We start from the raw sequence: 17,581 nt of genomic DNA on the forward strand, positions 1-17,581 counted from the left end.
AGTATCCTTGTTGAGTGAAAGTCCTTTTGAGATTTGTGAGGTGACTATCATGGGTGGTCTCTTCAGTGCAAATTCGGTGGTATTGGAGGGGTTGGCTCTATATTACAGTTTTCTTGGTGAGTTTAGGGCGATTTCTATTCTGTGCAGATAAGTATATTAATAGGCTTCTTGTATGTGGTGGCCTGTATTTTGCCATTCTGGATAGTGATCAAAGTGTCTAAAAAGGAAGTACTGGTGCTGGAGTATTCAACAGATAGTCTGATGGAAGGGTGATGATTATTGAATTTGTGATGGAAAGCAGTCAGATCTGATCTTGATCTCTGATCCTTACTGCCATGATTTGCATATTGTCTTCTATTCCATCCAGGAGAGCACAAAACAGCAGCAGAATCTCCTTATGCCTGAAGAAGTGTTTCTGTGCCCAAAAGCTTGGAAAAAACACTTTTTCCAACTATTTAGTTGGTCTAATAAAAGATATCACATTTACCCAAAGAACCTTGTCTGCTTGTGTCCTTAGATCAACATGGCTACAACTAACACCCCTTTATACAGAACAGAGAGATTCCAGAGAGATTCCACCAATTATACCTTTACCAGTTAATAAACATGCATGAACCTTGAGCAGTTCTGCAAAATGAGTAACTCATGTTTCAATAGCAGTATTTTATACCCAAAGTGAAGTATATAGGCCTGCATAATATGGCAGTGGGGACTCTGACATACAGTTTAGTGAAATGAAGAAGATTCTTTTGAAAAATAATTTTATAGATTTAAGACTCAATCTCCCTTGTCCAGTTCTTTATTTAGAAAGAGAAAAATGGCAATATGTGCTGTTCTCCACTAAAGTGGTGCTTTGCCAATTGTAAAAGTCAAATTCCAATATCATCTTTTGATCTTAGACTACAGAATACAGCAATGATACGACAACAAAATAGCAAAACTTAGTACTATATAGTTCCCATTTCTGATTGGCCTCTTCCTCACTGAAAGTATAGCTAATGAGTTTTGAAACATTTCTTGTGGATTAGAGAAAAATAAATGCTAAACAACATAAACAGGAAAAGTGTCTTGACCGTAAAATTTCAGTTTTTCAGTCTCACGTTTCTTTACCTAGATATCTTTAGGTTTAGATCAGTTATTTCCATTGTTACAACTTTTTCCTTCTATAATACAAGTCCAGGAAAAGGAAATAATAATTTAGTAAAATTCTTAGGAAGGAAAAAATAAGGTCTGATTTTTGGCAGCACGGTTTTGAGAGAAGTTCATTTGTTCTCAGCAGCTGGCAGTTTTTGCTCTCAGTGTTTACCTGTGTTAGATGTGGAACCAAAAAGACTGCATGACATACCATGAGCAGCTGCAACAACAGCACCAACAAAAGCAACATGTGTTGTTGGGCCTTTGGTTTCCAGGTGCTTGAGACACAGCAGATGTTCCTTCATTTTGTGACTGCTGCCTTTTTCTCATTTCAGCTACTTCAGTACCCAAGTGGCTATAAGAACACAGACATAAGAGATTTATAGCATTACTACACTCAAACATGAAGTACAATCACATTTTCTACATTCTTTATGTTGAACCTCAAAAACTTTTAGCCACAAAGACACATGATCATGATTCTATCTATAAGTCTACTGTGATATAAGCAGTTTGATAAAGTACTGCATATCAGTGACATTCTTATGCTTCCACTGCCTTAAAGTCACACCTTTTCTTATCACTTTGACTGGAATAAAAAATGCTTGCTAGCTTTGTGACACTGGGACATGCCTCAGAGCTTGCATAGCACTTGGTAGAGCTTAGAATATCATTTACAATGAAACTATCACAATCTTTTCTTTTTCACTGAAAATCGTAAGACAGTAATTCATATAAAACATGAGCCTGAGTTTTACTTTTGTTACTCCAAATCAGTACTAACTTCACTAGTCAGAGATGGATGCTAAAACTGATGCAAGTAAAAATTCACTGTCAGAGAAAATAATTATTATCATAATTTAAATTTCATCCCCCGGACAGCTATTTTTTGTGAATTCAAAGAGCCATAAATGCTTTTCCTCTCAGGTTTTGGAACTACTCTGGATTTAAAAAGTTTTTCCACCCCTCATCAAACATTATTTCTCAGATTTTGTTAGGCCAAGTTATTTTTCCTTCCAGTGGTCTGTAATACCCAGCTGGAATGGATATCCTGGGCATTAGCTGCAGAAGAGAATAACTCCAATGATAAGACACATTTATTTTAGAAGTGTTGAGATGGCATTTCTTTCATTTGCACACCAAATTATAGCATTCAGTTTGCATGCACCCAAGCAGAAACAGTCTGCATTTGGATTTAAATTGCTTCTTTCTAAAGTCCCTGAAGTATTTGCAATGCTACATTCCATAACAGTAGCTACTGAAGTCCATGGATATATCTGCTCACATTCTTCATCATGGGCACTACTCTTTGGCACCATAAAGCCCCACTAAACAACCTGGGGCTGGTGTTATTTCAGGTTTTCATCCTCCATTCCACGCATTAGACTCTTAGGACATGCTGATATTGCTTCCATGGTGGGCTCAGGAGCCCCACTGTGGATGAAACTCCCCCTTGATCTTACCCTGCTCATGCCAAATGCTGCAAAAAGGAAATCAATATAGTGCCTTTAAAGCAACTCTGGCTATACAGGAAAAACCAAAATGGAGGCTGAGAGCCTGGCAGCAGAAGTGGGTGCCCACTAGGGCTGTGCAAAATTTCACCAGCCATTTTGAATTGACACTGTTTTGACTCATTTTGAGCTTGAAACAGCAAAATTAAATTGAAATGAAGGGCTTCAAAATAGCCTCAAAATAAAATGAGGCTAGCTGAAACATTTAAAAAGGTGTGAAACGTTTTGAGTTTCAAAGCAGCCAGAAGCGAGGTGGTGGGAGACGGGAGAATCAGGGCTGCACTCCCAACACCTTCACAGTCCTATATGGCTCAACCAGGAGTGCAGCCCTGGCTCTCCCCACCTCCCACAGCCAGGCTGCGGGAAGCTGATCGCAGCGCAGGGGAAGGGAACTGAGTTCCTTTCCTCAGCCTGACCATAGGCCTGGGGAGGGGAACTGAGTGATTGGGGTCGGTTCCCTTCCCCAGTCCCAGGTGGCAGCACCCAGCTTCCCTCCCTCATCTGGTAGGCAGATGGGGGCCCACAGCCCCAGGAGGACTGGCACAGCCCCTGCAGCCCTCCTGGGGTTGTGGGCCCCCATCTGCTTGCTGGATAAGAGACGCTGTTTTGAGCTTCCCCATTTCAGTGAATAGGTGAAACGTTGAAACACTGTTTCGATGAAGCGAAATACAAATTGAAATAGAAAGGTGTTGTTTTGCACAGCCCTAGTGCCCACCATGAACTAGGTACTTGACACTTTTTCAAGCAGTAGTTCACATTCACTGACTATGCATGATGTGCTTCACTGCAGTACTCCCTAGCATGGCCAGGAGCAGTGTGGAAATGCTTGTACACCTTCCAAGAAGAAGTTAATAAAGGAATACTATTTACACTGTTATTATATACAAGTGGCCTAATCAAATAAAAAAAAAAGTGGGATCATATTCAAGAATGACATATTTAATCATAAGGCACTGTATACAAACCAGAACTATGGCTTCCACTGCTTGGGTATGAACTACGAGAGTGATCTACCCTTTGTGAAGACTCACACTAATGCTACTGATGCTATTTCTCATGTTTGTATTTGTCATAGTTTATAGAAGGCCACAGATGTAAGCAAAGAGGACTGAAGATTTAAATGATGTGTTTTTTGTAAGACATTGACAGTTACAGTAAAGATTTTCACCTTTTAGTCAACCCCAAGCATAGGTAATTGACTGGATATTTTGACACAGCTGAGAGGAGTACCTTTATTTTTATGCTAGCATTGCATTTGGTTTATTATTCATGGAAGGTGAGGGGAAATGCCATCAGTCTGATCTATAAGGTCCCTTCCAGCCCCCAACATCTATGAAACTATGAAACATGATGACATGCAGGTCAGACATCTGACAGTCACTTTTTCTGAATGGCATACAGGGACAACTCTCTTAATGTAAGTTGCAGTTAGGCTACTTCACACTCAGGGCCAGCCTGTCCTATCCTGCAAAACCTGTGGCTACAGGAGACCCCCTGCATCCAGCCATTTGGCATCCCCCACCACTGCCAGCTTCACATTTAGCCGCTCACCACCTTCTTTGGCCACTTAGCCCTCCCTGTTCCCATGCCTTCTTCGTGTCGGGGGGCCCCAAAACAATTTCTTTCGGGAGGCCCCCAAAAATTGTGGGCTGGCCCTGTTCACAGTTAAAAGCATTTGCTTTATTATACACATACTTTATGCCCAGAAAGACATAATGGATCACATCTGAGGAATTTAAACTCCAAACGGTTTGAACTGGGAGAACGTCTATTCACCTGGGCACCCCAAGAGAAGACAAGGTCTAAACAGTCACAAGCTGCTGGGAGATTGTTTTAGATTGGACATAAGGAAAAACTTTTTTACCACCTGAGTCTCCGGAGTCTGGAATAGACTCTCCCCGGAAGTGGTGCAAGCACCTACTTTGGAAAACTTCAAGAAATGCCTTGGATGCTTATCTTGCTGGTGTGATCTGATCCCAGCTGACTTCCTGCCTTTTGGGAAGGGGGCTGGACCCGATGATCTCACAAGGTCCCTTCCAGTCCTAATATCTACGAAATCTTATAAAATGAAGAGATGATATGTCCAAAACCTTGAGTTGTGCCTGGTGAAGCCTGCACAGTGGCTAAGATTTGAGTAGGGACATACAAAACAGATTTTTTTTCCACATAGAAAGTAAGTACATTTCACTCAGACATAAATGCTATAAACATTTTGGATATCACTACACACAATTTATTAGTCCCTCAGAACACCAAGAAAAGATTCAACAAGGGAAATGCCCTCCCCCCAAATGACAGGTTCAACAAATGACAGATTCAACAAGACAAATCCTGTAGTTGGGATGGAATAACCTAATGAAAAAACACAGATTGGGGAATGACTGGCTAGGCTGCAGTACTGCACAGAAGCACCTGGGGGTTACGATGGACCACAAGCTCAATATGAGCACAGAAGCATCACTTGCAAAGTGACTACACTTAATTCAGCACTAGTGGGGCTTCACCAGGACTACTCATCACCTATACACGAGTATGGAGTCTGTTCCAATGTGCTGGAATTCCAGTGTGTCAGAGCAGACTCAATTAATAGAGTTTGCTGGAGCATGGTAAATGCTTAAAAATGGTGGTAGAGACACTTTATCTAAAGCTTGAATGAGCTTTAGTTCAAGCACCCCCATCACGATTTAAAAGCATGGTGACCCTAATACAAGAGACACGGCAGCACTTTAATTAGTGCAGCTCTTGGAGTTGCTCTGATTAAAGCACCACCTCCTGCACTCCTAGAGAACAGTGCCCACTGTGTCCAGTTTTGGGGCACTTCAAAAAGGACATGGACTGTTTGGAAGGAGTCCAGTGTAGGGCAACAACAATCACAAGAGGCCTTTGAGGCAAGATTTCTGAAGAAAGCTGAAAGAACTAGGGTTATTTCTCCTCGAGAAGAGAAGACTGAGGGCAGGATTTGCTAATTTTCAGATACTCAAAGGGTGATTGTAGAGAGGGTGGAGATGGGTTTTTCTCTGTGGCTGTAGGGAACAGGACTAGGACCAATGGCCTCAAGTTGCAGCAGGGGAAATTTAGGCTGGAGTGAGAGGATATTTCTGACTATGAGGGTGGTCAAGCTACCTAGAGAAGGTGTAAAACCTCCATGCTTGGAAACTTTCAAAAGCAAGTTAAACAGAAACTTGGCCACAATGGTTTAGCCGGGGATGATCCTGCTTTAAGCAGGAGGCTGGCCTAGATTACCTCGTGAAGCCCCTTCCTGGCTTTACTCTCCTATGATCCTGTGAACACACATCAAAGTGTTTTCAGGATCAGTCTTTGGCAATGAAGAAATATTGGATATTATCACACAGGGTTAAATTATAAGAATGAAAAGTATCTATATACCATATTTACTTGAATATAAGATATTTTCCCCTCCCAATTGGCTTAAGAAAAAAAAAGCCTCTTATCTTATATTCACATATGGAAAAACCTCATTAAACACCTTGTCTATCATTAAATTGCTGCCAAAAACAGCATGTGCGCAGTTATGGAAACCAACTATGAAATTGATTGAATGCAGCCCACACTGAGCATACCTGTAAACTGCATGGCCCATACTGGGCAAACATATTGATGGGAACCTTTCTCCTCATCTCCTTCTCCCTTGCAAAAGACTGCTCCTCCTCTATGGGCCCCCATCTTTCCCTACCCATCTGGCCTAATATTTTTCCCTGCCTCATCTGCTTCCTCTTCCCTCATCTCTGCCTCCTGCAGTCCTATTCCCCTCCTCCCTGTCTGTCTGCTTTCTCCTGCCATACGCTCTCCATCCTGTCTTCCTTTGATTGCATTTGTGGATGGTTTGGGACTGGTATGGAACACATGACTCAATTCTCTGGAAAAATGACACTTCTGTTCTTTCTTACACTCTCACCCCATAACCCTTTTCCCCACATGCCATGCAAATTTCATATGGGAAGCCCATTGCCACATGCCTCTCCACCTTGCACCTCAGATAGCTTCAGCTTTCCACAGTAAATAATCAGTCTTTTGTGGGGCCCTAAGGTGATTCCTGGAGGCAGGTTTCATACCCCGGCTGCCCCTACTGAGTCCACCCAGAGGAATACCGAGGCTCTCCAGGCCCTAATCCACATCCTTTCTGGGCCTCAGACCTTATCTATGTTCTCTACTTTCTCACAGTGCCTCAGTAGCCAAAAAGTATAGCTTCCTCTTCAGTGAAGTCCATATACATCTTAATTGTGATTGCTCTTTCTTGGGTGTCCTCAACAGCCTCACAATCAAAATGTACCAGGATGAAGTCTTCCCAACATTCCTTGTAGGCCTCTCAGAAATTTTGGTATGCCATCTCGTCTCTAAACATTACCTCCCACTCCAAGTTGCTTGGCATCTGGATTAGGCGATTCATATCAAGTGCCCAAAGCTTCTGTGTCCCCTGCTGAAATCCAGCTGAGTCATCTCCAGCTTTGAAATGCCAGAGTGAAAACTTTACCTTGGGGAGATCCCTATGCAGAACCGCTTCCTCCCCCCAGCTCTCATCCATTGTCTTCCACCAGGTGCTGTCCATCCTGTTTCTTCCTTTGCCTTCATTCCAACTGCTGCTGCTGCCATTGCCACCATTGCTGCTCCATCCACTGACAATCCATCCTATACCTTCCAGCCAGACCAGGTCATCATCTTGATCTTGGCCACCAGGCTGAGAAGCCATCTACTGATGGGAACTTACTGGAAAGCTAGGTTAGTGCAGCACACCCAAATAAGATATAATACCCATTGTGCTCAGTCCTCCCTCAGTGCTGACTCTTCCTCAAGTCATAGTTAACCACTACATCAAATACATTTTGACTTCCTCTTCACTTCCACAGCTGAGCAGCTCCATTCTTTTCTGTTTCTATCAGCCTTAAATGTCTGGCAGACATCACCAAATGTCTGTGTAGATGAAGGAAGTCTGTTGCACTCTCTCTCAGTCCACTGCATTTGACCAGTGTGGTCTCACCCGCCACGCTCCATGCTCCTTATGAAATATTCTGTGCTGAAACTTGCAGCAGTTTGCAAAAAGGTAGAATGAATCACTTCTGGGTTAACTAAATCTGTAGGTACACCTAATAATTTGCATATATGTAAATTACCATCAGCAGGAATCCTGATTGTCCCTGATAAAAAAATCACAAATTCTCTGCTAAAAAACCCCCAAATCCATGATTAAAATTAAAGCCCCCCCTCTCCCCGTAACAGCCCCCCTGGCCCTGCTGGTGCCCCTCACTCCCCAATCATAGCCTCTGCTCCCCAGCCCTGCTGGAGGGGGCCCCCAGCAGACAGGACTATAGACCCAGGGCCATAGCCCCCTGCCCTCACTCCCTGCCAGCTGCAGGCTCAGGCAGGGTGGCTCCCCACTGCTGCGTGCACTCCCAGGGAGTAGGGGAGACCCCCGAGATCTGTACCTGGGCCAGGCACAGGCTGAGGCTGCTGCCCAGCTGAGTAGTGTTTGGGGGCCCTGGTGGAGAGCAGGTTGGGGCCGTGGATGGCTTGTCCGAGGGAGGGGGAGGGCTGGCTCCCCACTGCCACGCATACTCCTCCGCAATCCCCAGATCTGTACCCTGGGCAGGCACAGGCTGCAAGCTCGAGCTCCTGCCCTTCTTCATTCCCGTGGGGCCTCCCTAGCCCAGCAGGCCTGACCTGGCATGGCTGGGGACAATGGGGACAATGGGGTGGCAGCTTGCAACTCCTCACTGTTGCAAGCTGCCAACCCACTGCCCTGGCAATGCGCCTCCAGTGCCAGCTGCTGCTTTGAGGGGTGCAGCCCCATGCCACTGTCCTCACTGCAGCCCCACACACAGGAGGCACATCACCAGGGCAGCAGGGGATGAGCAGTGGCAAGGGAGTTTTCTGTGTGGCTCATCTGCTCCCTGTGTGGCTCCTTCGCTCCCACAATCTTATATTCTAGTGAAATACTAATCTACAAAATATGAGGCGCAGGACCCAGGGGGAAATAAACAAACAATAGCAACACCCCAGAAAAAGGAGGGGCCCTAGATGAGAAGAGGGGTGTGGGGAGATACCCCAGCTTCCCTTTTAACCAATTTAAATATCTCAACTATTCATCATGGGGGGGAAACCCCCACTCCCCTGTGGGAATCCCCTTCTCAGGCAACTCACAACTCCTCTGGTAAGACTGTCTTCATCTTCCAGGGTGAGGCATATCTCCCCTTAGCAGGGGGACCTCAGCTGCTTTGGGACTCTTCCAGCCTCCTGCCTGCTCAGGGCCCTGTGCACTGGTCCGTGCACCATTGGCCCTGTCTTGTGCCAGGGGTTGGAGACCCTAGCCACCTCGTGAGGGTCAGTCTGCTCCTGGACCCTGCATGCACTGACCCATGCACCGACTGCCTGGCCTTGTGCTGGAGGTTGGAAACTCAAGCTGCCTTGTGCAACTCCTAGGGTCTCAGTCTCTTTTGGACCCTCTGTGCACTGGCTGTGGGCCGACGCTGCGCTCCCTTGTGGCAGGGTTGTGGGACGCAGCCACTTGCTGCTCCTCATCTGATGAGGAGTCTTCAGGCTCTTCCAGGGCAACAGCTCCGCCCCACTGGCCAGCTCTGTCAGCTCTTCCTTGCCCTCCTCTCCATCCCTCAATGCAGCTACCCATGTGCCAGGCATGCTGCTCTTTTATTCCCTTTGGGGGCTCTGCCCCAGATTGCAAATGGACCAAATGGGGGGGGGTTTAGTCCCCTCTCAGGTCCATCTCCTCGCCTTGCCCCTCGGTATGGGCAGGGCAAGCCTCTCCCCTGCCATCACCTGATTGGTGGGAATGCCCCACTAGTTGCTCAGCCTCCCCTGAACCCTACACTGTCCCTGGTGAAGGGTGGACTCCAGGCCCGGAGATTACTGGGCCCAAGGAGCAGAGATGGGTACTCCCCCTGGCACTCCAGGGGCATCATAGATGAAGTGGCAGACTGGTCGTTGGTCACGCCTCAGTTGAGGAGTGTTGTCCTGGGCAGGGCTCCATGAAGGCCCTGGTGATTCAGGTTTCCTCTCACTTGCAGACTCCTCTCTACTTGCAGATGGAGACAATGGGGTGCTTCTTTTCTGGAGCATGCAGCTGAGTTGTCCTCCCCTTCAGCCCTTCCAGGTGGGGCCCCCCTGAAAACAGCTCCTGAGTTCTCATCACTTTCAGGAGTAGCGGGCCCCAAACTCTGGTGAAACTCAGTGGGGTACCACCTGTCTAAGGTGGAGTCTGACTCCACTGGGGGTGCCTCAGGTGTGGGTTCCCTTGCAGGAGGCCTGACTCGATGTGATGGGTGAGGCCTTTGTTGCAGTGGTTCCCTCTCAGGCCAACAAGACCTCACTAGTTCTCCCACCAGCAATAGGAGATTCCTATGCATGACCTGACTTTGCCCTGACCTGGTCTCAGGGCAATCTCATAGATGGGAAGATTCCCCAATTGCTTTACTATAGTGTAAGGTTCTGCTCCCCAGCGGTCAGCGATCTTATGCCTCCCAGTCAGTCCTAGGCTCCTTAGAAGTACCCGTCTGCCTGCTGCAGCCCTTATTTGTGGACGTGGGCGTCACAGTTTCTTTCGTGGCACTGTTGGTTCCTTCCAGCAGTTTCTGCCGCTAACTGATATGTGCATCACAGGCGCTCTCTTAACTGCTGGGCAAATTGCTCATGGGTCACCTGGGTTTCGTAGGCCCGCTCCACTCTGAAACACAAAGCAATGGGCAAATGGGGCTCTCTCCCAAACATGAAGAGATAAGGGCTGACTCCTGTGGCGTCATTTCATGTTGAATTGTAGAAGTGCACCAAGTATGCTATATACTGGCTCCACGCAGCCTTCTGTTCATACCAGAGTGTGCCTAACATATTTAGAAGTGTGTAATTAAAGCGCTCAGGCTGAGGATCTCCATGAAGGTGGTGCGGTATGGTTCTGGACTTCTGGATCCCAGCAATGGTCAGCACTTCCCACAGCAGCTTACTTTCAATATCCCATCCTTGATCAGAATAAATCCAGGCTGACAAAAAAACCGCAGAGAAATATTTTTCCCATAGCACTTTTGCCGCAGTCTGCACTATCTGGTCTTGAGTGGGAAAGGCCTCCACATATCGGCTAAAGTGCTTGGTTACCACTAGCACGTTTCCCTTCTGGTTCCCATCCCCTTCGATGGATAAAATGTCCATACATACCAAGTCCATGGGCTTGGAGCTCTGGATGGTAATTAACTATACAGTCTGGATAGGGAAAGTCTTCTGCTGGACACACTGATCACATGTGAGGCATTTTGCCTTTACATCCTCAGCTGTTCTGGGCCAGAAAAAATGCTCTCAAGCCAAGGCCAGGGTACTCTCTATTCCTATGTGTCCAAAATCATCATGTAAGGCCTTGAGGGCAAGTGCCCAATGCCTCTGGGGAAGAATTAGCTGCCAAAGCTTCCACCCCTCTGCAGCCTGTACCTTACAGTGTAATACCCCATCAAATAATCTGAGCCTCTCCCATTCCCGTAATAGGAAACAGGCCATGGGGGTAATGTGGCTGGTGGCTAGAGGTTGGCTTAGTCCCAATCGCTGGGCATGCAGCATGCCCTGCATGTCTTGGTCTTGTTCTTGTGCTGCTCGCCACTCTGCAGCAGTCATCTGGGGCAGTACTGAGGGTGTCAGGGTCGTATACCGAGCCCAAGTCTGTGGGATCCCTTTAGGGGGTACCCCCAGCATCTCAGCCACACAGACAGCACTCACTCCCTCCACCATGGAGTCCTGAGTCTGTAAATCTCAGATGGCTTGAACAGTCTCAGGTTTCCATACACTCCTAGAGGTGGGGGATGACGGTCTGGAGAGGGCATCAGCATTCACATTTTTTCATCCAGCTCAATAATGCAAGCTAAGGCAGCAATCCATTGATGGCTGGTGGCATCCAACTTCGCAGTGGTGAGTACACAGGTGAGGGGGCTATTGTCCATCCACACCTAGAAGGTGGTGCCTTATAGGTAGTCTTTGAACTTCTCTGTAACTGCCCAATTGAGGGCTAAAAATTTCAACTTGTGAGCAGGGTACTGGGCCTCACTAGGGGCTAGTCCCTGGCTAGTGAAAGCCACTGGGCATCAGCATCCATTATGTAGTTGATATAATACAGCCCCAAGTCCTGAAAGACTGGCACCCGTGTGCAGGATGAAAGGTCTGTTTTGATCGGGGTAGGCCAACGTTGGCACATTGGTAAGCTGCTTGATGACCTTGCAGAAGGTACCCTCGTACTGGGTATTCCATCAAGAGCCAAAAGGTTCACACCCCAGCAAGGCCCTTAAAGTTGCTTTTGGCCCCCTACTTCCTGGATGGCTTTCCCACTTGGTAACCCTGGATGATCCTTCACAAACCACCAGTAAAACCCAGCGAACCGCAGGAGCCACTTAAACTCTCTAAAATTATTCGGCTGCGGCCAGACAGTCACAGCACTGACTTTCTCAGGGTCCATACTAATCCCATCCTGTGACACTATGTGCCCCACATACTTGATAGAAGACTGGCAAAATTTACACTTATCAATGGCTAGCTTAAGCCCTGCCACTTCTAGTCAATCCATCATACGGAGAAGCTAGTCTTCATGTTCCTCTAGAGTTTTACCAAAAACAATAACATAATCCAGGTAAACCAATACCTGGGTCAAGTGCATTTCTCCAGCCACCTTTTGCATCAGCCCTTGGAAGTGGTTGAGGCGCTGGAGATGCCTTGGGGCATGCACTCAAACTGATAAAATCTGAGAGGACAGATGAAAGCTGTCTTTTCTTTATCAGCTTTTTGCAAAGGGATTTGATTATAACCACTTGGAAGGTCCAGTACCAAAAACCACTTGCTACCTACCAAACAGTCCAGGGCTTCTTGTCCTCATAGGATGGTATACTGGTTGACCACAGTGTGGGCATACAGAGTGTGGTAATCCATGTACATTCACAAGTTCCCATTCTTCTTTCACATGATGACTATGGGTGAAGCATAGGGGCTTTTCAACTTGGAGATGATCTTATGGTCTAAGAGCTCCTGCAGGTGACACCTGACCTCCCCCATCTCAGCTAATGGTATATGGTGAGTTCTTTCACAGAAAGGCCATGGATCATTAAGGAAAATCTGGTGCTCAACACCTTAGGCCTCTCCCACACCCCAATCATGCAAGGAGAATACATGGGATGGACCCCGGAGCTTTTTCCAGAGCCTGACTTTCTAAGCCTCAGGCACAGGGGAGCCCCCAAAGTAAAACCATTTGGGATTGATTGGTGGAGAATCACCCCTCAATGTAGGGTTCGCCACTTCAGCCTCTCTCACTGCAGCTACCTTCTGTCCCGGGTGCACCACAACACCCCACATAGTGGGGCTGACCACAACAACAGTAACCAGCTCACTGTATTTTGGGTTTCACATAGCCCATTGAGGACCTTCAAAACTCTAGGTCCCTCTTTTCCAGGGAAAGTCTTCACAATGACCAACCACACTTGCTGGGGGCCCTTTTCCCATTGGCATAATATGGGCAATCCTGGGATCCTTTGAGGCGCAGCCCCAGAAAACTGCAGTGTTCCCAAGACCTGGGAGGTAGTATCCACACCCTTATGCTCCCACCTTGTGTAAACTTTGGAGCACAGTGTATGTATTTTCAATTGCTTTTGGTAACATGAGCTGACCTGCTGTCTACAATACCATAGCAGAACTTGAAATATACTGCATTATACTACTATAATGAGGGAAGCTCTCTTCATCCACCCTGGGTCAGGACACACCAGAGCAATAGTGGACACCCCTTTCTCTGTCTTGGCTATTGGCGTGGGAAATTTTATTCGTATAGCAACACAGCTGCTTTACGGATATTGGTCCTGACTCAATCCACAGAGCACTAAGCCCATAAGAGGGTGCAAGGGCAAGTGTTTAAAATGCTCCTTATAAAAAGATTCAAACAGAATGGTCACTTGTGACCTGCTATGCAGAATGGCACAACACCCACAGCCATTTACAGTCACCAGGACTTCGGCTATAGGCCCTACTAGTCCCTTTAGCCGGGAGTTCAGGGTTGAAGTCTGGGAGTCTGATGGGGCCTGGGGTGGAGCTGACTCCCTTGCTCTGTCCCTTTCCCATTTCCCATCTCCCACTGGGTCTCTAGCCTCTGGAAAATCAAGTCTGGATTATCTGGCTGCATATACCCGTGGATCAGGTGCCCATATTCCCCACGTCTAGAATAGAACCCCATGGTTCTAGGATGGGTTCTTACCTCAGGTCTAGCTAGAGCATAAAGGCTTGGCCTGGGCTGCACTCCAGGAGAGGCCCCGGCCACACTCTCGTCCACCATACGATACACCACACCGACCTCGTGGTCCACCAGGACACCGCCTGGCGGGACTATTTTGGCGAGGCGAGGCCGACGGGCCCCGGGGGCAGAGCCTGTACTCTGACCTGATCTCCAGAGCCACCGGGGACCTAGGCTGGCAGCTCCTTCACAGGGCCATCGCGACGGGCATGTGGGTGGCCCATTTCGAACCGGTCTCCGACCAATGCCCATTCTGCCTTGAGAGGGAGACTCTGGCGCACCTTGCCATTGAGTGCCCCAGATTGCAGCCCCTGCACCTCCTCCTCCAGAACTTGCTCCTCAAGTTCTGGCTGCACTACTCTCCTCACCTTTTGGTTTATGCACACCCTGTCCGCCGCCCCACCAAGGCCCGGGACCTACTGGTCAACCTCCTCCTGGCTCTGGCCAAGCTTGTCATCTGGCTATCCAGGAAGGAGGCTCTGGCTGGGAAGGCTCCCAGCGACCTCGGGGCATTTTTCCTTGGTGTCCTTCGCACGTGTCTCCGAGAGGAGTACCACTGGGCAGTAGCTGCTGGTGAGCTCCCTCAGTTTCTGAGCTGGTGGGCACTGTCTGGGGTGCTCTGCTCAGTGTCCCCTGGGGGAGCACTAGTTTTGAACCTATGACCCGCACAAGCACACCCTGTTTTCTCTTTTGTTGTCCCCTGTAACTTATTGGTGTTTTTAAGGCACTGGTCACCCTACCCAGTGGCGGCCCCCCCCTTGCAGTTTTAGGCTTTTAACTTTTTTAAAGCTTTTAGCCTTTTATATAAACTGCATGAAGAACATTGAGTGCCAGATGCCAATTTGATGACCCATCCCTGCAATATTAGTTGATGTCATCACAGTGCTGGTTGCCCACTGCCAGAACAGCATCTCACGGCAGCGATGATGGCCAGGCTGGACCTGCCCTGCTGGGGCGTGACATTGGACTGTCTCTGGGCTCCTGCAAGGGGCCCAGAGGTTGTAGCGAACTCAGCCGCCGACCACCGGCAACCCCCAGATCCAGCGGCACATCCGTGACTTGAGGACATCAAATAGTACCCAGCCACAGCACCCACTAATACAAGGGGTGAGGGCTCCTCCTTGTTCCCAAAGGAGGCCTCCTCATGTGGAGCCACCATCAGTACCTGGCAAACAGGCCCTCTTTGAGGCGGAGCATCCTCCGAGACCTACATAGTTTTTCTTAAATGGAGGATCTCCTCCTCTTCCCAAACCTCTTTGATGAGCTGGCTAAACCCTGGTGGGTTGTTTTTATGCCCAGCCAAATTAAGATCCCTGATGAGGGTCAAACTATACTGTGCCCCAATCTGAACCTGCTGAAGCTGAGGGCCCCTTGTACTACTACTCGCTGCAGCACCTGATCCAGTCATAGAATATAGGAGGAAGCAGCCTCACCTTTACGCTGGAAGGTACTGAGCAATTCGTAATAGGTGCCTTCACTCCTGGAAGGTCATCCAGATACCTTCCAAAGTCTGGAGACATTGCTGGGTGGTGATGCTGGGGTTTTGAAGCTTGGCTGTCCTTACAACCCCAAACGTGCTCTCTCAGTATGTCCAGCAGATGATGAAGATTTTCTTCAGTATCTGCCAGGTTAGCAAAGTTTCATGTATATGGGGAACCCAGGACTCAAATTCTTCCTCCTCTGCAGGGACTGGAAGGTTTCTGGAAAAAGTTCCTTAGTCTCTTCTGCTATCACCTGATTGGTGGGAATGCCCAAATAATTGCTCAGAACACTTCCAAGCCAGGCTGTTGCCAGCTAGTCCAACACATATATATACTTAAAATTATCCATTTTTTGCATAACTTTAGGCATACAAGTGAAATATGTACATTTTTTCTCACCACTGACTATTAGAAATACTCTATCATATCATTTTTGGCACAATTAGGGTTCCATATGCAGTCATAATGAAGACATTTGTAACTTGACTGCTCAGCTTAGCTGTAACTTTAGTGATAGGACTTCTAATTTACAATAGCAGAAGGTGAGAATCAACCTACATTTCAAATGAGGACTGATCTACCTTCTAGTATATATTATGACCGCAACATGATAATATCTGAATGCCTCACAAACACAAATGGGATTTTTTTTTTAGGCTTATAATATACCTGTAACATATGGCACTACTATTCCTGTTCTACAGATGTGGAGTGCAGGAACTGCATAGATTATTTATCTGAGTATTAGTTCCATAAAGATGTGAATTTCTGGTTTGGTTTTGTTTTTAATTTAACATTGCAAAGCAAGAGACTCATATAGATCCTGTGTATGCAGTCAGTAGAAAACAAGGTAGATTTGCACCTTATAAACTAAATTAGAAATGTATCTAGTAGGGCTGTGCGACGCTTCGGTAGCCGATTTGATTCAGAAGAGATTTGGCACAATTCGGTGACCAAAGCTCGAAATCCAAATTGAATTTGGAGACTAATTAAAAGCTGCCCAGCCAGGGCAGGGGGCGCTGGACTTGGGGAGGGGAATGGGTGAGTGCAGGATGCGGGTGCAACAGCGCTCGGAACTCAGGTTGTGTCCTGCTGCCACTTCCCCAGCCGGGTCTGGGGAGGCAGAATGCGGGCACGGCTCACTCTGGGCAGAACAGGGCAAGTGGCAGCAGCCTTAGTCGGTCTGTCTGTCTGTAATGCTTTATTCACACTCTGATTGGTTGTCTCGGCAGCCAGTTACAATGCTGACTGAAACAACTAATCAGAGTGCTCCAAGAGCATTTTGGATAGGAGGTGAGGGCAGCGGCATGGTGGAGCACTGCCATGATGGTGAGGATGGAGGGAACAGAGGGAACGGAGTGGAGGGCTAAGCCAGCACTGCTGGCTTTGCCTTTCCCCCTTTTCCCCACTCCCTGGAGGCAGCAGTGATGCAGCTGACAGAATGGGGGGATGAGGCCAGCACTGCTGGCCTCACCCCCACTCCCCACTGGAGCCAGTGGCAGCACAGGGTGCTGGCCGAGTGGGATGGAGGGGACAGCGGGGCAAGCTCCCTCCCCCACAACGCCTGGGAGATGATGGTGGCATGGGGTAGTGCATGGCAGCACTCCATCCCTGCCTGCCCCCACCTCCCCTCTGTCATTTCTGACAGGCAATTGGCTAGTTTGAATATAAAAAGGTAGAAAGGAAAGCAGGAGGGAAGCAGTGCTTGGAGACTGTCAGTCCCACATTAATATAGAAAGAGTAAAACTAACAGACCTAAAACACTTGGAGTAAAGCTCATTGTTGACTACAAGGATTCTTGATGCCATCAAATCCAAATACCATAGCATGGAGAAATAATTACCATAAACTCCATTATGTACTCAGGAGTAATTATTACAGAAACTCCCTTGTGATACGAACATTTTGAGAAGAGAGCTCAAAAAGGAGTGAACACAGTAAACACATTTGATTATATGAATACTTTGTCAGAAAGCTGTAATGGATCACACCTTTGGAACTTATGAAGAGACAATCTGTCCAAAACCTTTTCCTGTTCTTGTCTCTCCATCTCCCAAAGGGCATGAACTTCAGTTTTAGAATCTTTACCACAGAAATCCCCAAGACACAGTACTCTTCACTTTGTTCTTTGGACACTGCACCAGACTACCATCTCAATTGCTGTATTGGCTCCTTTCATCTATTGT

The 17,581-nt window shown here is 47.5% G+C and overlaps 1 protein-coding gene across 1 annotated transcript in view; it reads right to left on the reverse strand.

Annotated features, from left to right (window-relative positions):
- Positions 1-17,581, reverse strand: part of RGS17 (regulator of G protein signaling 17) — a 119,733-nt gene that overhangs the window by 33,376 nt on the left and 68,776 nt on the right. Inside the window, exon 2 of the mRNA XM_090041604.1 lies at positions 1,346-1,489. Coding sequence (XP_089897730.1) covers positions 1,346-1,464 — 119 coding nt within the window. The 5' untranslated portion in view covers positions 1,465-1,489. The remainder of the gene's footprint in view (positions 1-1,345; positions 1,490-17,581) is intronic.

Source organism: Crocodylus siamensis, chromosome 1, assembly GCF_052110815.1.
Source record: "Crocodylus siamensis isolate JL-2025a chromosome 1, ASM5211081v1, whole genome shotgun sequence".
Classification (NCBI taxonomy): Eukaryota; Metazoa; Chordata; order Crocodylia; family Crocodylidae; genus Crocodylus; species Crocodylus siamensis.